The following is a 21,920-nucleotide window of genomic DNA, read 5'->3' as shown; positions in this document are numbered from 1 at the left end:
ATCAATTATAAAGTTGCAAAAAAAGTCATCAATGTATTGTTGAAAAAATTCTTGCATATGCTCATACTAGGCTAATAAGCTTTATGAGCCCTCCCTACAAAATTTGTGATTGATGTTCAAAGAAATTCAAGTAGATTTTTATCTTATTTTGATTCTACCCCATTGCCCAGACACCACAAGAAGTGCTAGAACCACTAGGTTATCCCTCTAAACCCTAGTGGTTGATCTTTAAATATATCCAAGTTACACACCTGTCTATTACATGTCTTCATAATTCGGAAATGGCATCAATAGTAACATGTTAAATTGTTAACGTTCCTATATTACTACTACAATTTTCTTGGTCTCTTTAGACAATATGCCATGGATTCCTTTTAATCAAACGAACCATTTCTTGGCTTCTTGCAATTCCATGAATACCTTTATAGCCTCCTCAGGCTCGTTCTAATCAAATCCACCATGCAGAACCTTTTTTCCTTCCCAATATTGACTCTCAAATAAAGCAATTGCCTTTCAAGCCAAAGGAGCAATTATTTCCACAGCTCTTCGATGACTTGGAATCTGCAAAAGGATTGGGTCTTTCATTTTACACTTTCGTACCATTTGCTGATGATAATCACAGTTGATTGCACGGCTATACTAGGCAATGTATATACTATCAGAATAACATGATGTGGCGGCCAAAAACCTTTCTAATGCTTAAGTTAGAAAATAAAGGATGATGGAGCTTTGGTAACAGATGTGCCTTGGATAAGAATCCTACGATTGGCATTTTATTGTTTCATTTTCCTGTACTCCTTGAGTTGACTGAGCTGTAGAGTAGCAACACTGTTATAGCTTTAACCCTTCCTACCCTGTACAGGCGCATTCCACTATGTATGGTTCTGCCGATCTGCCCTCTATACCATATTCACCAATAAAGCTACAAGAACTAACAACGAATGTGAACTTGTAAAGAAATCGAAGCACCACAATCACCAACAAATAATCCCCTGTCAAACCTCCTCTAAGATTCAAGTCCTTATTTCTGAACACGTTGCTTTTTGTAAAACTTGGACCAGCACAATCTGGAGATGACGAATATGGAGGAAAAATGCAAGAAAGCTCAAGAGCTGAGTTAACAAGCTGCGTTGGATTGTCTGTGCATTTTCACTTGCAAGAGTTGCATTAGTAAAAGACATCTGGTGCACTAAACTTAAAATTTACACGATTTCAAATGATACATTAGAAATTATCTAGTGCTTTTGTACCAAAAACTGGTAAAAAAATGATACAACGTTCTGAAGTCAAGTCAAAACTGCCGCATCTCTTAAAAGAGGATGTAACCATCGATCTTACAATGAGAACCCCCAAAAGATTCTTTTAAAACTTCTCTCCTGCAGGCCACTGTACCTCCAATGCATATCGTAAGTCTCCCACCTCAAAACTATATAAGCCACTCTGTGCAGATTTTTCTTTAGGGGTGGGATAAGTCTTCAATTTTCAATTGAGAATGTTTAGGTTATTGGAGATACTCCAAATAAATCTCAGTGAGAAACATTCGTGTATATAAATCCTTGTGGTCAGGCTTTACACATGCAAGGAGTCAGGGGGTTCTCCCAGAGGTCATAGTTAGGAAAGGTCTCTTCCGGCAATCCAGTCCGTGTCTGATGGGTAACAACCACATCTTCTACAAAGTTGGCCCATCCCATGTAAGGGTCTCCAAAAGATTTAGACATAAGCCCCTTGTCCGGTTTTATAGATTTTTGACTGTGACCCATGTACCTGCGTGCCCCAATTATCAGTTTAGCAAAGTTGCCTCCATGGGTCATCACAAATACATCAGACTTCAAGCAGACCAAGAAGTCTAGGGCTGCTAAGCTTGTAACATGCTTCCTGAAACCAGCCAACTCCTCCTTAGTCGCCAACTCCTCCTTTGTAACCTGTCATAAACACTCAAAATGAATAATGAATTAAGTAAAGGAAATAAAAAAACGGACAATTTAAAAATCTTCCCTCACTCAACCCAATCAATTTCTTACCAAGCCAACAGAAACAAAAAGTTGTTTAGCTACTATGACATATAATTTCTTAGAAGTTCTCAACTTTTAAATTCTTCATGATCCAAGACTTATTGCATATGTGATACTTTCAAAGTTTTTTTTTTCTCCCTAAATGCCATCCATGAGAGGGGGAAGAGAGGGAATGAAGAGTGGAGTGAGGAGATTATTCCAAACAACTGCTACTTTACCAGGTTTGGGAACATGTTCCTGAGGGGCGCCATTCTGTTATGTCCACCATAGACCTGCCCCGAAGCTACATAAATTTGAGTTTCCTTAGGATAGCCCATTGCCCGGAGAAGCACAGCCACTTCTGCAGGCTCAAGAGGACATCGTCCTTCCTTCCGCTTCTGCAGGGCCAATTGCCAGAGATGGGAACCATTCTGCATATCAAATCACCACAAGATGAGAAACATTTGGTAAATTATTTCTATTAACTTCTCTCCCAGAAGCCAATCAAATTGTCATCATTCCAGGTCACCTTATAACGTCTAGGCCATTCCTTCTTTCTATATTCTGCCATTTTGGCTTTCTCCTCCCTTGTTCCCACGAAATCACAGAATGATAGGCCAACCATCCCTTTTTCAAACCGAAGATGAAGAGCCCTATTATTTAAGGTAAATTGTTAGTACAGTTGGGTACTAGCAAGACCCAGAATATTGTTCAAAAACCTTCACAACCAATTTCACATACATGTAAGGATTTGAACTGCCTGTACGGTTTCTCATCCTTGATGCCAGTGAATCAGCCATCTGCTCAATCTCAGGAAGAAATTTCAGAGCATGATAATTCACCCTGCACCTTAGCCTGTTGATTTCTTGAGGAACATTGTCATACCTGAACCCAGATCATTGCATGTGACAATCATTACATTTTTTTGGATAAATCCAGAACTGCGACTGCAGTAAAACATACACAAAAAACACTCATGACTTACCCAAGCCGATCGACAAAAGGTTTAAGTGCCATTATCTTCTTCTCCTTGATTCGGGGCAGAACATTATCAATGTAAAATTGTGCTGGTGCATACTTAGGAATGTTTTTTACTGTCCGTCTATATAACATAACACAATTTTGCAATCAAAACAAGTCATAAGCAATTGGCATAAATGAAACATCAAGATAACATTTAGTTCATTCATAAATGTTGACCTTAAAATTCATAAGGTCAATCCAGGCATTTTGTATTCAGTAAAACCTTAAATAAACTATCTTGCAGTCCTATCTGAAAAAGTTTTCAATTCCCTCTATGGTCACTAGCAAAAGCAACAACAATTTCAAATTTATTTTTCAATTTGTACAAAAATCCAAATGAACAATTTCATCCAAAGATATAAATTATAAATTTAGTGCAAAAATATATTTGACTGATAACCATATTTTGTCAAGCGTAAAAGATCAAAGAAAACAATTTATAAATCCTGCAGAGGAAGAATATATGTTTTATTCGGGTTATTGTATTTGTTAATGGCTCTAAATCAGAATCATAGGAAGCAACCAAACCTTATACTTGTGAAAAGCTCTGATTTGTCAGTAAACCAATCAGGGATATCCCGGACGATTCGCACATCATGCTTCAGGTAGTCAATGAAATGATCTACATCAAAGATGTCTTCAAATTTCCTGCAGAAATTTAAAAAGAAAAGTAAAGATAGGTGTTCCTGAAAAAACACATTACCATGCAGTGCTCAATGACGTGATGGTATCCATTGACCAATTGTTTTTTAGGTGGGAATTTGCTCAATTTAGCTCTGAGAGACAATACTAATCATCATAATAGAACAATGGAAATAAAAGAATTTGGACATGATGATTGAGCAGAACTTCATAACATCAATAAAGGGGTTTTTTTTTTTTTTTGATAAGTAACATCGATAAAGGTTAGCCAACTGAAATCAAATTATAAGTGGAGTTCCTCTAGAAGATGCATTGAAATTTCATATGGTAAAATTTCTTTTGAGTTACATAAAATTCAAGTGAAGACTATGATCTGTACTGAGTGAATGAATTAAAAGTCTCACAGAATTAAGCAATCTAATCTTCCAACGCACTTATCTGTGAAGTTCTAAAGATGTGATGGTGGAACAGGTGGTTGTGGCAGCATAATGGCCAGTGAGAGTGGTTGTGGTGGGTGCAATGGAAACAGTTCTGCTGGGGAGTTTATTTTAAAGGCTTTAGAGAAAGAAAGAAAAAAAGGGGTCACATAAGCACTGGCACTAATGATATTGGAAGCAGAAGGCAGCATTTGGTAGTGGTGTTCGTGTATATAATTGTGATGGTAGTCTGACTGGCAGCCATGAGGGCTATAGATGATAGTAGTGTAACTTCTACTGGAGTAGGATTTCAACTGCTGGTGTGGTGATAGCAGTTGTAGGTGGAGTGGTGAGGATAATAGAGGTGCATTTGTCATGTAGTAAACTGGAAATAAATGAACTACTTCCTAGTGAGGAATCAAAGGAGTAGGAACCCTTGAATTCAAACATGGAACCAGGAGTTCCCTTTGATTCCAAAAAGAATTGCATAAATGCAGTTGTTATTTTCTACCAAAAATGGAAGAAATGGAATTTGGGGACCGAATTATACTTTAGATCATGAATTCCTCTCCATCCAACTATGCAGGAGACTCAAATAGATATTTATTTTAATTTAGCATTATTTAATTTTGCTAACCGTGTGTTTGGTCAAAGGTATTTTAATTTTAGGTCATAGTATTTAATTAGGTATTAGTCTTGTAATTTCTAGAAGCAAGGTTATTTTTGTAATGATGCAATTAGGGTTTCTTACACCAGTTAAAATTAGGGTTCAATATTCCAATGTAAGCAAAGTATATAGGAAGAACTGCAATCAGGGTTGCCTGAATCACCTCTCAAGTTCAATTCTCATCGCTGAGTGACAACCCATCATGAGAACCAGTCAGGTCATACAGGGCCATTACTGTCATGTCATCACTTGGGAGGCTGACACTTATAGATATTTGAACAGAACCTTTGAAAACCCATATTGGTAGAACACAACCAGAACGATGCAACAGAAAAGTTAAAAAGCAGGAAAATAAAGGATAGGAACCTAGGAGTCAACCCCTAGGCCTACTTGAAGTCAGCACCAAGCATAAAAAACCACTAGAGTCACCACCAAGCTATGGGACAATTTAAATAGAGACTTTATTCATCAAAATAATCTCCCTTTGATAGGAGCACATACTTTGCTTATGTAGGAATACTAAACTATAATTCTAAATGGCTTATTGAAGTAAAAATACTAATAACTAATTAAATACTAGGACCTAAAAATAAAATACAATTGACCAAAAATACAAACTTGCAAAATTGAATAATAATAAATTGAAATATATATCTATTTGAATCTCTCACATCAAAAGCAATTAAATTTATTAGCTGTTTTGGGAAAGGTTTTAAATACTACATGATTACAACATAATTTCTTACGATTTTAATGTCTATGAATGAGAAAAAGATAACTCTTGAGAGGCAAAATGATACATATGCATCATTTTAGTCAGACAGATGTCTCACAAGGTTTTCTAAAATGTTAAACTTCAAAAAACTTAAAAGATAAAATAGTAAAGTCTGAAACATAGAAGCAAGGGATTTCCAAGAATATATGGCGACATAGATAATGATATCAGCCAAAGTACAGATCAGGGTTTGTAGAGAGTCAATGTTAAGACTACCCTTGGTGTTTTCTTTACTTTATTGAAAAATACATATTTCTTGCTATTGTCAGAGGTGTAATCCTGAAAAACGTGATATTACAATCACAAAAGTTCTCTAATGACAAAATCATTGTTCACTTTTTATACCATATAAAAGAAAAATTTGAAGCAGAAATTTTTGAGTTTCAATTCTCATGACATATATCAGAAACAGGGACCATTACTATCAGGATTATACACTCCAATTATTTATCTATACTTATTATGTGACTAGGTGAGTATTTTAGATATAGAAATGTATAACAGCATCAATCAAGATTTCTCACGTTTGGTCTTTCCAAATCTGGTCTTGCTTCAACACTGGCAAAATTAAGGTAGCATTCATTATTTTAGCCACTGCAACTGCATTGCATATCTGCACACAAGAAAGATTCACCATGAGTAAATTGTTAGAAAGCTACCAGTCATTTAAATACAAATATACGGCAAAGCTTTACAGAAATTAATGAAAACTGAACAGATACAAATTTTAAATTTACATGGGAAACATAATATCAAACTACACCATGACTCACAATCAACCAGCAGAAAAGTTTAACCCTGCTTCCATAACTACACTTAGGTTTAATAACTGTAATCCACTGTGCATGACCTTATTTAGAAAAAGATCATTGTGGTCATTAATTATAGATTAGCACAACACACACAAGTCAATATAGCTCAATGGGCCACACAAAAGAAAACCAAAGATTTTAAGAATGTCCTGATTAATTTCCAAAGATATCATGTCACCATAGTAATAGCATGAAACTTCTATTTTCAAGCAAAAAAGCATGAAAGTTCTATCATGTAAATGACAATGGCGAAGTTTTTTTAAATGCCATTGAGGCAAGTCACAAGTATCAAATATTTAGAATCTGTTAAATGCAACAAAGTTCAATCACTATGAAGACAACACTTTCCCTTTCCTTCTTCTCATCATGTATTATGGTTGTATTTTTTTATTTTTTTGGGAAAAACTAACATTATGATTTTCCTTTATATTTAATCATTGAACCTCTACAACCTATTTTTGTATGTGATTCTTTAAAAATTTATTTGAAGTTTGTGGTCCACATGCATGATTTCAGAACCTGATAGCTTTCTTACATATCAATTCCCAAAAATAATAAAAAGGGCACTCATAAACTTTAAATTACAGCCCCACATCCCTAAGAAAATCTAGTTTGATCAAATATATAATGTGCAATGAAGCTAAGCTAGGCAATAAATCATAGCGCTGGTCTAATAAGAGGATAAACATATTAGAAATGGTGTACTTCAATCATCAATTTTTTGCAACCCATATCTAGTTGTTCCATTTCTGTTAGTTAAGTTATATCCTTAGATAATTGCCCCTCAAATCTTCACCATGAAGGTAAAATCTTCCTCTATATATAACCATTTGAACCTCTAAAATCCACTGTTTTATGTTATTCTTTAAAAATTGTTTGGATGTTGCGGTCCACATACATTATTTTTTAATATTATAGCTTTTTTACATGTCAATTCCCAAAATAATAAGAAACACATTCATAAAATTTAAATTACAGCTCTACATTACTTAGAAAATCTAGTTTGATCAAATATATAATGTGCTACAAAGCAAGGCACAATAAATTATAGTAGTGTGAGTCTAAAAGATAAACACGACAGAAATGGTGTTTCAATAATCAATTTTACGCATCAAAACTAGTTGCTACATTTCCATTAGTTAAGTTATATCCTTACACAATTACTCCCTCAAATTTGCCAATAAGCAGTAGCTCAACTAGCACCTCCTACCCTTATAAGATCTAGGTAGCAGGTGAGATTGTGGGTTCAAGACCCACTGAAGTATAATGTTAAATTAATCACATGCATATACTGTACCACACTCATCTTTTCACCCATTTCATTCACTTCAACTTTTCTTAACACAAATACATTGAAGAACCGTGATATATGCAGCAAAATATAAAGAGAGGAGCATGGGAGGAAGAAGGGAATAATAAATATGTATAGATTGAAAACAATACAAAGGAAAAAAAAAGGGGGGGGGAATTTCTTGATCAGATTACAATTTTGCAGAAAAGAAGTCATACAGCAATTCTTTGTTGATTCAGACCACCCTCAGCATGGATGAATATATAGCCATTTGTTTTGTTTTCAGTAGGAAGATCTGCAAATAGGCAAGAAAGTTGCTAGAATAAAAAGAAACACATATAAACAGCAAAAGAGAAGCTAAACTTGAAATTAGCAATCAAGAATGTTGCAATAACCATATCAGAAGAAGGTAAGAAGAATAGAATAGCATAACAGATCTTTTTTTACATAAACAAGATAGGCACAATCTTAGTTAAAATGCAAATTTTAATTTTAACACATCTTTTAACTCCATCATACAACTTTAAGGCACGCAATATCAGAAATGTCTTCATAATAGATTTGAGTGTATAGGGCAACAAATATATGGCCCAGGCCAGGTCTCCTGTGTGACATAAAGAAAAAAATTACACATATATAGTTATAGATCAACCCAGAGAAGTTCTCCAAGGGGGTAAAAACAATAACAAAAATAAAAAAGAATCCAAAAGAACAAGGCGTTATGGCAGTTGGGGAATTCCAGTAATGCACTAAGTGCTAGATTCTGTTCCAAATATCCCACAGCCCCCAGAACACTAAATAGCAATCCACCCTAATTATGACCAATTTCACCCAAAGCATATTGACTATACTAGTTAGATGTGAGATGAATGGATTAAAGATCTCACAGTAGATAGAAAAATGGAAAATTAGAAGTCAACTTCCTGAATGACACTATCCTTACTTCAGTTCCACAAATACAAACTCTTCCACATAGCCCTAGAAGTATAAACTGAAAAATTATAATTATGTGTGTGGGTGTGGGTGCGCGTGCGCGTTCGCGCGAATTATTCAACAAACCCAAAATTTACCTGATATTCCACCATCACGGCGCTCAGCACAAGGCTTCCAAGATGTGGTTGTTGAGTAAGGATTCTCCCAGAGTGAGGGACCTTCCTTGACCTAAAAATAAAAGATAAGATAAATGTTTGGCAAAGATACCAAGAATATATGTGATCAAAGAGGAAAGAAATAACCAAAAGAAGATCCTTTGAGAACTTACAAGTGGGCAGTGAAGAACAATGCCATCTTTTTTACACAAATAAGGGGCATTCTGCAATAAATTGAAACCAAAGTTAGTTATGCAGATTATGAAGACAAGAATATATTTGAGACTATCAACACTAAAAAATTTCTATACATGCCAGATGGTAGATACACAACCCTGCCCGCGAGAACTGTGGATCAGGTAATCCCAAGAGTTGAACAGGAGACCTCACGGGCATGGAGGGGTTTCCATGAGGCCAACCAATTGAGCTACCTTGTGCGGGCAACCTTTTCTTTTATAATAAATTCATGCATCTACGGAAGTCAGACCATACAGTAAACAGAACCATAAAGAAACTAAAACTACAAAGATAGTCAAAACCCGATCAGCAACAACGTTTTACCACAAATACAATACATCTCATTGAAGATGCACCAAAGCACATAACCCTAAACAATAAAATGTCAATGTATATAATCATTTTTCCAGCTCCATCCACATACAGCTAATTTTCAAGATCAATCCAAATTTCACCAAAGCACCCTTAAATTCATACAATAAAGAGAAGTGCAGGTGCTACATCTACAACAATGTCACAACAATTTCACAACAAATCTCAGGTGGCAATCTATTATTGGTTCTTATCTGGACCCACCACTAACATCATTTTTTTTTACCTACCGCTCTCAGTTTCCCACCTAGAATTTGTTGTGAAAATGTGTGTCCCTGGCATTTAACTACAATAAATGTTAATAAAAGCAAAATACAAAGCTTGATACAGATTAGCGTCCTAATCTCCTAAGATCAAATCAGTCAAAATTGAACTGTTTTCTGAATGTTTGAAAACAAAGCGTTCATAACAGTATTAATTTAAACTAAACAGTGCCTAATTTAGTAGGTTTTTTCAAATTCCAACCAAAATCCAAATGCTCATTTCGTTTCCACATTTTCTGAGCAACCAAACACAGGCACAAGTAGAGGGAAAAATAAAAACAGAAAATTCACAGAAACGCAAACCAAATCCCCCAAAATGCACACAACCAGAAATGACATGAAACGAGAGCACTAACCCAATGGTTGACGATCGAGAAAGCGGAAATCAGGCCAGCGAGGACGAGAACGACAAGCAAGAAAAGCGAGATCCTGGAGTTGCAGGGAGAAACCCTAGAATCGTCGCCGAAGAAGGGGCACCAGGAATGGAAACTGTACCAAGAGAACGGACGGTCGCGATCTTTGGAGGAATGTCGATCGCGATCCTCGTCGTCGTCGGGATAGTTCTCCGGAATCAGAGGGGAAGAGTCACCGTCGCGCTTCATCGGCGACGAAGTGGCTCGAGGCCCGATCGAGCTTGAGTGCCTGAGCTCGATCATGGCTCGCCTCGGACTGAAATCCAGCTTTCTCTCTCGCTCTCTGTGTATGTGTATTTTGGGTTTTGGCTTCTTCTTTTCTTTTTTTTCCGCTTCTTTCTTTCTTTTTGGGTTTCGGATTTTTTTTTTTTTTTTCTTGGTTTGGATTGGTTTGGGTTTTGTGTAATTGTAGTTGTGGGTTATTTGTGTACTTGGTAGTCTGTGAGTGGTGGAAGGTTCTTTTTTCTCGTTACACGGAGTCCATGTGAGTTCAGATCGAGTTCTGCTGCATCGTTCGTACAAGATAAAGACTAGATAAGTAGATAGATATGAAGTCTTGTTATTTATATCTCAATGTCATTTTGGTCATTTACAATGGCAATACTCCTAAATCCTATCTATTTATTCTATTTTTTTTTTAATTATGAAAAATTGAAAATAAACTGTCAAAAAAGTTATTCGCCAAGTATGAAAGTTTATGAATAACTTGGACCTGACTCCAAAAAAAAAAAAACACTTATTTTCCTACCCAAAAAAAATGTTTGTTTATGTTCGTTCAGCAAACAATTCAAGCCCAAGCCAAGTTTAGGCATGACTACTAGATCTACTAAAGTCAAACATAATAACGTGTTTGTGAACAAGCTCATAAACTTGCACGCTCAATTTAATTATGAACATGTTCTATCTAAACTCTCCAGCACTTTGTGCATGGAAAGGTATCAATTAAGTTACAAGATTCTTGAATTAATAATAAATTGTGTAAGTTTGTAAATAGGATCATATCATATTAAATTAGTATTTATAGTTTATTGATAATATAGAGTCCATTTATAGTAAAAATTAGGTGTGTGCATCAATCAAGGTCAATGCAAGACCTTCCTCAAAAAAAAAAAAAAGGTCAGTGCAAGACAGTACAAGGCCTAAGGCAAGATTTTAAAGAGTCTTTTTATATTTAAATATCACTTAAATAATATTTAGTTTATTTATATTTTTTTTTTCATTCCAAATATGTTATGAATTTTAACTTTTTAATATGATTGATTCACCAATAGTGAGTTAGTGGTTCTAGAATTTTTACTATATAGGTTTTACAAACTAACATATCACTAATAAAAAAAAAGTTTTTTATGAATTCATTTATTATATTGTTCAAGTGACACTAATTGTATTCTTTTATATATATATATATATATATATATATATATATATATATATAATATAGAAATCATACTCTAACCTAATCTAAGTGTATATGTGTGTGAAGCTCTCTCCTAAAAACTTAAATCTCAGCAATTGCCTCCCATACCTCACAAACACTTATACTTGTAGAGTGATAATCGCACCAATGATGTGCAATGGTTCTAATTATATTCTTGCTATATTACTTAGTAAGATTTTTGGTCATAAATGTGTAGTAACTAGGTTGAATTTTTTTTTTTTTTGAGAAAATTATAAAATTACTACTAATTTTATTACAAAAAGCTTACAATTTATGTGTTAATGATATGACAGTTAATGATATGACACTTCAATAAAAGAATAAATCAGTATTGAATTACTTATTGGTTTGGTTACATATCCAATTTATAAGACTCATGGCTGGCTGAATGGGTGAGCAAGAGATGCAGTAGCCTAAGGCCCCAAGTAAAAAAATAAAAAACCTCCAAATTTTAACCAATAGGGTTATTTATAATCAATAAATAAAATAATTTTTTTTACCAGGTGTAGAAAAAATAAAAAATTAAAAAAAACGCAACGTCCACAATATTTTTCACAACACTCTTACAACTAATGCCAAGAAAAAATAATGTAGGTTGTTGCAACATGTTATTAATGGCAAAAAAATAATTATAGTGATATTTTCAAATAGAAAACAAAAAGTAACTTAAAACCTAGGATATATTGTAAAAAATATTGTGAATGTTGCACTTGTAAAAAAAATAAGAATTATAATAACAATTGAGTTAGCAAATTTTTACTAGTTCTCATCTAAGTATACCACTAACACCACTTTTTTACTTACCACTATCAATCTGCCATATCAATAAGTATGAAAAGTTGTCAACTTTTTTGTCTATAAAATTTTGAAAAAATAAAAAATTCTGTGTAGTTCATGTTAATTAGTAGTAATTTTGTATCTAAAACAAGATAATCAATTTTTGTCTTAGGCCCCTAAATGCATCAAGCTGCCACTGATAAGACTTATGTAGTAAACATGTAGTATTACTAATAAAACTCTAATTTCTTTTAGGCCTTCTTAAGAGCGAGGAGAAAGTATATGTGGGATACATCAATTTAATAAGATAGGAGTGACACGTGTCATACCTCGAGACCGATGAATCCAGTGCAGTTTCAAGGAGACCATATCCTCGAACAGTGATGCTTGAGAGGCGAGTCATGACCACGTCAATGGCACATCACCAAAGGAGGTCATACTGTAGAGGAAGAACTTCAGAGAGAAGTAATTCTTAGGTACTCCCGAAGTATAGAGAATGGTGTTCTCTTTTTTCACATTCATGGTGGGGTCCGCTCATTAAATTCATAGTGAGATCCACCATGAATGTGAAAGGAGGGAGCACTATTTCTCCGTACTCCAGGAGTACCTAAGAATTTTCCCTTCAGATAGGAGGTTAGCTCTAACGTGACTAGAGGGATAGTAGCTGTCACCACATTTAATGTACCCCATCAAACCCCCTGGCTGCATTTTTGTGGAGAAGACTCTGGGATAATGCTGTCTTGGTTGCCGCAACTTGTAAAAAATTTGGGAGGGCATCTGATGGGACAAGCACTCGAGTAGTAGCCTACATAACCGACAAATGGAGGGCTAACATCAAGGGAAATGGGTTATATAATGGAAGAGATCCTCCAGGAATAGGGAGTCATCAAAGAATCTGTAAAGAAAATACTGTAGCAACAAGAACTAAAATTGTATCAAAATCTAAAAGAAATATACTCAAGGACTACTCTCCTCGGATTTTGCCAAGGAATGATTTCTTTGCATAAAGCTTGTTTTTCTTTGCTTTCTTACTATCTTTAGTCCACTGTGCGCATTGCTCAATCCATTGAAACCTAATTTTTAAACTCACTCTCTACAAATTCATTGTGTTGGGCTCTTTGAGTCCTAATCCAGTTACTTCTTGAGCTTAGGATCCAAACCGCGCCCCTACAGTATATATAGCATTACTCACATATTTCTTTTAGTTTTAAGATTATATATATATATATATATATATATATATATATATATATATATATATATACATTGCCCCTATATTTGTGGGCCTCTCTATATTAGGAGGTCTAGGTCATGGCCTAAATGACCTAGGCCTAAGGCCAGCCCTGACATCAATTCCACCAACCTAACGCCTCATGTTGGAATTTTATTTTAAATGTTAGGTCAGATTGGAATCAAGTTAATAATTTTTCAACCCCTCTAACCCAACACAATCCATTATATATTATCATAATTCAAATTTTTGTAGCTTGATTGATTTTGGTATTTTTAAGAATTATTTTTGATAAATTTGGAAATTTGGAATATAATTTAAGCACATCATACGAATTATAACAATTTATTGAAAAATAAATAAATAAATAATGAAAATCCAATTTTTTATAAGGCATAAAACATGTATGCATATCCCAACCACTCAACCTAAACCCCTGATGGTTGGATTAGATTGATTTCTACATATGCGATAAGTTAGGTTGGGTTGAGAATTTCTTAACTTGACAAGGTAGGATTGAGTAAAAAATAAAAAAGAAATACTCCACACTTCTAGTAAAAATTCATAGATTTGTGAAGGTTTAAGAAATTTCAAATCATGGTTTTACTATACATGGAAACAAAAATATAAGTTAATCAAGTAGCTTGTGAATAAGCTTGGACTTGTTTGATAAGAAAATGAACCAAGCTTGAGCATGTAATATTATTTAGTGATAAGCTTTTATTTGAAATAAAATTACATGAACAAGACTAAACTTTTAATACTCGGATTTGCTTGGCTCCTTCACAGTCCTAATTGATTTAATTAGTGAGTCACCCATTGGACTGTAAAGGTATTAAAAAGTTGAGTTAATTGGAATCCACCCATTCATAATATTTTTACAACAAATCATAAGCAGTAAATGAAAAGATTATTATTATTTTTTGTTAAAATGAAAATTATACTCTCTAAGTTTGACTGAAATTCAACCTAGCCATCTAATTTTGCTTTTGTTTAATTGAATTTTCTAAATTTTAAATTATAAATTTTACTTAAGTTTTTAATCAAATTTCGTTAAAAAATTACCATTAAAAATATTTTTCTCACATTAAAAAAATCTATAAATTAATAAAAATATTTTTATCATTAGTTTTTTTTTTTTGAGAATCATTTTTTTTTCATTAGTTAATTACATACTTTCTTTATTTTTTAGGAAAATTTAATTACAAACTTAATAGCAAAATTTTTTTTTTTTAACTTAAAAAAAATAGCAAATTTTTAAACGGAATTGTATAGTGATCTAATTAGACCGGTTTAGGTTATGGGTCCGATTACTCTTATCCTAACCCGCAACTGAGAAACTCATAAGCCTATATTATGCGACTCATTCTCTTGAGAGATTGGAGATTGGAGAGCAAAATCTGAATCCCAGCGCTAAAATCAAAGAATCTGCAATTGAAGCTAGCCTTCTTTGAAGAGCAAATTCTGAACCCGAGGTAAGAATTTCAATTGAAAGACTATCTACATGTTATTACTTTCAGCAATCTTACTTATTTTAGGATAAGTGCTGCGCATATTAGGCCAAGAGCAGCAGCTTTTGTATTTAGTTTTTTGTTGAGATTAGCGTGGACTTATGCCTATGTCTTAGCTGTGAAGGATTAGGAGTTAAAGATTTAATTTTGGAAGCTAATAACCTGTTGTTGATGATTTGATGCTTGTGTTTGTCCTTTCTTCCTCATGATTCTAAGAGTTTGTTTGGCTAATTTACTTTGTTCAAACACAATCTGTATTTTGTAAGTTTCACTCAAGCCATAAATTCAACGTTTTTGTTTCTTTTGCAGGGAAAAAAAAGTTTACATCATTGGTATTGAATTTTTTTTTTTTGTATCATCCAACTTAAAATATGCCATTTGATTTTGCATAATGATAGAGGCATTCATTGAAGCTTGCTATTTGTTAAGTCTCTCTCAACCCTCTCTCTGAATCTCTTCCTCAAATTTATAATATCTAATACCATGCCCATCTTGCATAATCATATATAACTGAGTTATATAACTTATATTTTAGACCAAGTTACAATTTCAACAACAAATACTGACATAGGAATTATATTTGTAGCCTTTTGTAATTTTCTGTGGCTGAATTTATTGCAAGAGAATGGGTGCTCAGTGGCACTAAATTAAGTGATCACATTATATTTTATGGATATGACTACCATCCTTTCACTTCTTTCTTTTCGCATGTGTGTGTGTGAATCATGTTGACAAAATTGTAAACCATGATATTACTAAGAATAGTATCCTCCTCGCATGCAGTTGAATCAATATAAATTAGAGCTTTTTTCTTTCAATTAATGTAAAAAAATGTAGGAAATGCGGGCTATTTAAAAAGAGAATATGTGATTTTGCTTATATGACAAAAAGCTTTGAGTTCTGCTTTTGAATCTTTTATTTTTAATTCATGCAATTATTGATGCTCAGTTGAATTGTAATTCTATTTAGAATTTTACGCATTGATTTTGTTTCAGATTTGTTCACTTCATAGAAATAACATTATCTCATGCTGATGTTGTTTGATGATGTTCAATGTTGTAAGATGTCAAAATCCAAGAAAGTCTAAGGTGTTTTTTTTTTTTCCTTTTTTTTTTTTTTTTTTTTCTGCATAGTAAGAGCACACAACTACGAAAGACAAAACCTACTCATATGCATTTTAGTGAGCAAAAGTTTTGTGCATTGAGTACGACATTTTAATGAGCAAGACGCTATAGTTGTAAAATGAAATTATAAGATTTTATTAGCTTAATTATAAGATGTAAGGTGAGTTAGGTTGCTTAGATTTTGTGTAAATGTAATATTTTCTAGAAATCACTTTTGACGTGCAGGTTTAAAGGAAAGAAATGAGATTTTAGAAGGAGAATGCTTGGGTCAAGATTGTCTAACTGCACTTGCTATTGGCTTATGTGTAAATATTTTTTTTGATAAGTAAAATTCAAAATCACGCCCAGTGGGACTCGATATTGGCTTATGTGTAAATTAAATGTTTAAAACAAAGATAGATGTGGCAATAGTGTTTATTGAAATTCTTGACACGTTGAATGTTTAGGAGCATGATCTCCAAAAATACAGTAGAGCGAAAATTAGATTCGTGTAGTGAGGTTGATTTACAATTAATATGAAGTTTTATGTTTTTATTGTTGCAAAATTAAATTTGGATTCTGGCTTTGAGCCAAGCCAGGTAAACATACAAACAGTTGCAATTCTTTGTACATAGTTTTCCCTTTCTTTTTTTTTTTTTCCTTCTTTTAGGTTTTTTCTTGACGGACAAATCAACCTCTTATCGATTCCTTTAGCCTTTTCTTTTACTGTGAGGTTGATTAATTATTTTTTTATTTAACTATCCCGTGCATCGCACGGATTAGCAACTAGTTTATTCGAAAATGAACTTAGTGGCGAGGCAGGCATGGAGGCTAATGAGAGGGCCGAGTCAGAGTGGGAGCATCGACTCAGTGAGTTGGGGAGGGAACCATTATCAGACTCAGCAATGGAGGGGGATCCGAGTGAAGGTCCGGGACGGTAACTTGGAGCAGGCGTTGACGTGGATGCAGAGGAAGATGCAATCGAGCGGGATCGAACGGCTGATAAAGAAGGAGCAGAGGCACCACATCAAGAACTCCGAGAAGCGCATCTTGGCTCGCAAGAACCTCGAGCGCCAGATTCGATCCCAGGACCTCGCTCGCAAGCTCAAAGCCATTCTCGTCAAGAAAGTCAGGTTGGTCCTTATTTCTATCACTATCATTTCATCTTTTTATATGCAACATGATGATATTATTGGTTGATTGTTGATAAATAAACAGTTTAAATTTCTTTTTTGGTATTGTGAATAATCAAGGTAGTAGTATGTTTGTACAAAATTACTGAACTATGGTCTTCATTCAATTGTAATTAGTAATTGCATAAGGCCCATGCTTATGTTTGTTTCTTGGGTGTGTGTTTTTTGAGTGATTTAGTTTAACCAGTTAAGAAATAGTGAATTTAATCATTTAATCGAACACTCTCTCTTCACGTGTGGGTCGCTTGAACTTAAGTGGGGCCCAACCTGTGAAAGTTTTTTTAATATGGGAGGTAAGGTGGAGTCAAGGAATTGAACCCAAGATGATATTATGATAAATTACCAGTGCCAAGAGTTTGTAATATTGAATTATCAAAAATACTTATAAAAAAGGAGACAAATTACCGATTGTCTCAAAAGTGTTTGAAAATAGCGAGTTTAATAATTTAATCTAATAGTGTCTAGAAAATTCTTTCTAGACTTCGTTTGAGTTACCTGTCTTGTTTTAAAGTTCTTCATTTTGGGCTGTTTAAGTTTTAAAGCTTTGTTGAATCTGGTATTAAAAGCGAAAGCTTTGTTGAAGCTGGTGTTAAAAGTGAAAACTTTTGTTGAAGCTTGTGTTTTTTTTCCCCTCTTACTAACCACATAGAGGGCAGAGATGTGGAGGAAATGAGTTGAACCTGTAAGATCAAACTATTGTAGCTAGTTTGAATCTGCCATCTGATGGGCCTTAGGTGAATTATCTATTGCATTTTGGGTATAAACAATTTGTTAAAGATGGATGTAGTATATTAATCTGGGAGCTCTTCTAGCCTCTCCTTGGGCTTTCATTTATTGTATGTGCAGTGGCATTTTGTCATGGTTCTTTATAGATTGGAAAGGTTTTGCTTCATCTAGGGATATGATGCCTAGGTTTGTCATAAATTGGGCTGCTTCTCTTTCAGCTTTTATGGCATGTTTGGATGGAGGGGGGAAGGAGGGGGAGTAGAGTAGAGTTGGCTAAAAATAAGTTAATTTTGTGTTAAATTTACTCTACTCTACTCTCCCTCCCTCTCCTTCAATCCAAACAGACCATTATGGAATTGAATTGATTATGCCAAGAGTTTTGTGGGATTTATGAGAAATTTCAAATTTTAAGGATGGGGAGATAGAAGGGGTGGTTTCATTCCTCCATTTGTTAGAATTTCATGTTCCCATTAGAAAGGAGGAAATAGGATGAGATGGCAGTTAAAGTGAAGTGGCGACTTCACTATTTGATCTTTTAATGAGACACTAAGGAGCTGTTTGGATTTCCAAAATTTCATCGCCCATCACTCAGTTTTCATCACCCATCACTCAAAATTGGTGGGTCCCGCGGCAAAAGGGTGTGTTTGGATTTGTTTTGAGTTTTTGTTTTTGTCACTCAATTCTCACTAAATTGGGTGATGAGTAATGGAAATTGGAAACAATTTTGTGGTGTTTTTGAGTTTTGAAAACTGAGTAATGGTGGCAGTTTGGTAATTTCCTGAGGAACACATGGGCCCACGGCAGAGAGTAGTCAAATCCAAGCTCAGAGCTTTTGCTCTCTCCAAAACTCCACCAATGGCTACACTCACGTGCCTCTCTCCTCTCTCATCATACCAGACTTCTTCTTTTTTCTTTGTTCTTTGATTTTCTGTGCTCTTCATCTCGTTGTCTTTTTTTTTGTTTTCCTTTCACGCTGCATTTGGGCTTGGTTTCTCTATTATCTTCTTCTTCTTTTTTATTTATTTTTTCTTCATTTCTTTCCTTTTCACATTGGGTTTCTGGGTTTGGTTTCTTTTTCTTTTTTCTTTTCTTTTTTTCCATTCCTTTTCACTGGGTTTCTAGGCTTGGGTTCTTTCTTCTTTTTTTTTTCCTTATTTTTTGTACTTTCTTTCTTCACTTCTCACAATCTTTTCTCTTCTCATTTTTCCCTCTTTTAGTTCTTTCTAAACTTTATAGTGTAATTTGTTGTGGTGTTGAAGGTGTTGGTGGTGTGAATGGTCGGATCTGCTATGATGGATTGGTTTGATGTTTTGTGGTTTGCATGGTAATGGTTTTTTTTCAGTTGGGTGCTGGGTTTGATGTTCTGTTTCTACTGTGGCCACCATAACATCCTTCCAAAGATTCACAAAACCCCCAACGCAAACCCAAAAAAAAAAGCTCTCACCTGCAATAAATAAAGTAGAAGACATACCTGTGGAACAATGGTAGTATGGTCAGAGGGTGGGTTCTACGTTTTTGAGTTTTTAAAGTTGAAAACAAAACTGAGTTTTAGGTGCCAAACCAGGTTTTGGAAATATTTGGGGATTTTTGAGTTATAGGAAATGAGTTATAGAGTGATGAGTGATGAGTGAGCATTTTTTTTCAGCCAAACAGCCCCTAAGGGGTTCATTCCCATGTGTTTCCCTTGGAAAGCCATCCATAGGACGAGGAGGGTAGGGGGGGGGGGGGGGTGGATTAAGGCTCTTTGGAGAGTTTCCATGGCTTGATTGAAAATTATTACATGTGAGAACCTTCTCGAGGGGCGTGACTCTTTGAGTTGGTTTTGTATGTGCAGATGTAGTGAGGAGATGGTGGACCATCTTTTGATTCGTTTTATTTACTGGTTTGGCATTTGGGTTGTGGAGTTATCTCTTTAGGTCCTTTGGGATCCTGTGGGTAATACCAGATAATGTCTTTGATCTATTATGTGGGTGGCAGAATTGGGGAGCTACTCATTCTTCAGATTTCTGGAATCTTGTTCCTTTGTATTTGTTGTGGACTATATGGAGGAAAGGAATCGATGTACTTTTGAACATGTGGAATACACTAGGACTCAATTGCTAGTAATCATCAATAGTTCTTTATATCAGTGGTCTTATGCATTGCATCTTATGGATAGTGATTTCATTGAATCATTCAGAGTCATTAAACATGTAGATATTTCTTTCCTTTGTAATTCCTTAGGCTCCTTTGTGTATTCTTATCCAAAAAAAAAGAAGTCTTGTGGCTCAATTGGCAACTTCTAGTGTTTTTAACAAAGATGTTCATGATTCAAACCCTCCTCCCCCACTATCCAATTATAAAGAAATAACAATAATAATAATTGAACTGATTATTATTTTCTTAAATCCGGGTTTGGGTTTGGGATATTGTTACTTGAGTCCATAGCATATGAGTTATAGTTGTGTTTTGTATTTTTAGGCGGGTAATAAGGAATGCAATTTTTTTAATCTTCTGCAAGTAAAGGTAAAATAGTGGTAATGTCATACGTTAGTTGTGAGCAACAAGGTCCTTGGATTTTTTTTCTTCTTTCTTTTTTTAACTTACTTCTAAGTTGACTTGGAGATATAAGTAATGTTTCTTGAGTTTGGTTACTTTGTTTATTTATATACTGGGAATTTAAATAGAGATGCCAAGGGAGGTCTATCTCTTTGAAGTATTATGTTGAGAATATAATTGTCTTATTTTGTTCTTCTTCATCTTCTTATCTTGGCTTTTATGTTTTTTTGTTCATTCTTGAGAAGCACTATCACCTGTTTGCTTTCTCATTTCCACATCTAGAATATTCTTATATCTTTATTTATTTTTGCTCATGTGCACTGATACACTTGATTGGAATTTGCAGGGGTCTATGAGAATATCTGCAGAGCAGTTTCTTGTTTTTGTTCTGGAACTTAGGGGTTTATGCAGCATTCTCTTCTGTACTCACTATAACAAATATAATTGGGTTGGCTTTTTTTTGAACATTTCATAAATTTCATTCTCATTTTGAAACTTGATACTCCACATGCATTGAATTGTTAAATGGTGGATAAACGGTTCACGAATATGAAATCTTGTTGCAGTGTGCTCAAGGCTGAAACATGAACATGGCCTGCAAAGTTGAAATCGTGAACTAGTATGTTGTTAAGTCAATCATATTTGAAGAATCTAACCAACTTTACTGTACATGGCATCTAAAAAATTGGTCTACCTTCATACAATTGTTATTCAATTTGCCCAAGAGCACTATTATTGGAAGAGATGATTTTCAAGCTCAACACATATGGTGTTGGATTCAAAGCAGTTTACCTGGAATTTAATAGGATATCAGATTTTTTTCTTTCTTTCTTTTATGATAATTCAATAATTATAGCCATGGGGGGAATTGAACATTGGTTGTCCTCATATAGGATAACGAGAAATGCAATGCCACTAAACTACAAGGTTCTTGGCGGAAGAACAAATTAATTGACATAAACGATCATTATAGACGTTTTACTGCAGAACAGTGTATATTAATTTGTATTATCAACCTTTTGGATGCCAGCAGAATGTGCGATTGGTTAAAAAATGAAAATTGTATTTCACTATTTATGGTCTCTGCTTGAAATTCTCTTATTGCGATTAATACATAATTACATACACGCATATTTGGAGATTTTAATTGACTTGTTATAGGAGCCGGGAACAGGCTTTCTAAAAATGCTCAAAGTTTATGTTTTGATATACTGCCAACGCCTATTTCCTATTAATTCCCAAAAATTTCATGCCAAAGGAAAAAAGTTCTAATATAATTGTAAGTTTGTAACTGTTATAATAATTAGTGAGTCCTTTAAAAAATATATATATATTGAGCCATGTAGTAGCGTCAGCGTGCAAATATATTCAAAAATATAAAATTAAAATATAAAATTATGATAGATGATTAAA

General features: G+C 34.3%; 2 protein-coding genes across 2 annotated transcripts; one reads left to right on the top strand and one right to left on the bottom strand.

The window, feature by feature from the left end:
* Nucleotides 1-1,109: 1,109 nt before the first annotated feature.
* LOC142628069 (protein PECTIC ARABINOGALACTAN SYNTHESIS-RELATED) lies at nucleotides 1,110-10,520 on the bottom strand. The gene is made up of 11 exons (XM_075802027.1): nucleotides 9,934-10,520; nucleotides 8,879-8,929; nucleotides 8,688-8,778; nucleotides 7,836-7,912; nucleotides 6,039-6,127; nucleotides 3,543-3,662; nucleotides 2,977-3,093; nucleotides 2,733-2,876; nucleotides 2,521-2,644; nucleotides 2,231-2,422; nucleotides 1,110-1,922 (listed from the first exon to the last, which is right to left on the bottom strand). The coding sequence occupies exons 1-11, from the start codon at nucleotides 10,231-10,233 to the stop codon at nucleotides 1,563-1,565; spliced, it is 1,665 nt and encodes a 554-aa protein (XP_075658142.1). The 5' UTR covers nucleotides 10,234-10,520; the 3' UTR covers nucleotides 1,110-1,562.
* A 4,221-nt stretch (nucleotides 10,521-14,741) lies between these two features.
* On the top strand, nucleotides 14,742-21,007 carry LOC142626787 (uncharacterized). The gene is made up of 3 exons (XM_075800492.1): nucleotides 14,742-14,911; nucleotides 16,834-17,183; nucleotides 20,854-21,007. Exons 2-3 carry the CDS (start codon nucleotides 16,852-16,854, stop codon nucleotides 20,861-20,863), a joined length of 342 nt encoding a protein of 113 aa, XP_075656607.1. The 5' UTR covers nucleotides 14,742-14,911; nucleotides 16,834-16,851; the 3' UTR covers nucleotides 20,864-21,007.
* The last annotated feature ends 913 nt before the right edge of the window (nucleotides 21,008-21,920 follow it).

Source organism: Castanea sativa, chromosome 3 (genome assembly GCF_040712315.1).
Source record: "Castanea sativa cultivar Marrone di Chiusa Pesio chromosome 3, ASM4071231v1".
Taxonomy (NCBI): Eukaryota; Viridiplantae; Streptophyta; class Magnoliopsida; order Fagales; family Fagaceae; genus Castanea; species Castanea sativa.
This window is presented reverse-complemented; position numbering and strand designations above follow the sequence as displayed.

Bases quoted from the DNA above. Each gene is read 5' to 3' on its own strand.
- LOC142628069 (XM_075802027.1), bottom strand. From the start codon at position 10,233: ATGATCGAGCTCAGGCACTCAAGCTCGATCGGGCCTCGAGCCACTTCG. The intron at 8,779-8,878 runs GTAAGTTCTCAA...TTTTATTTTTAG, and splicing joins TTGTTCTTCACTGCCCACTT to GTCAAGGAAGGTCCCTCACT. The intron at 1,923-2,230 runs GTAAAGTAGCAG...TGTTTATGACAG, and splicing joins GGAACATGTTCCCAAACCTG to GTTACAAAGGAGGAGTTGGC.
- LOC142626787 (XM_075800492.1), top strand. From the start codon at position 16,852: ATGAACTTAGTGGCGAGGCAGGCATGGAGGCTAATGAGAGGGCCGAGT.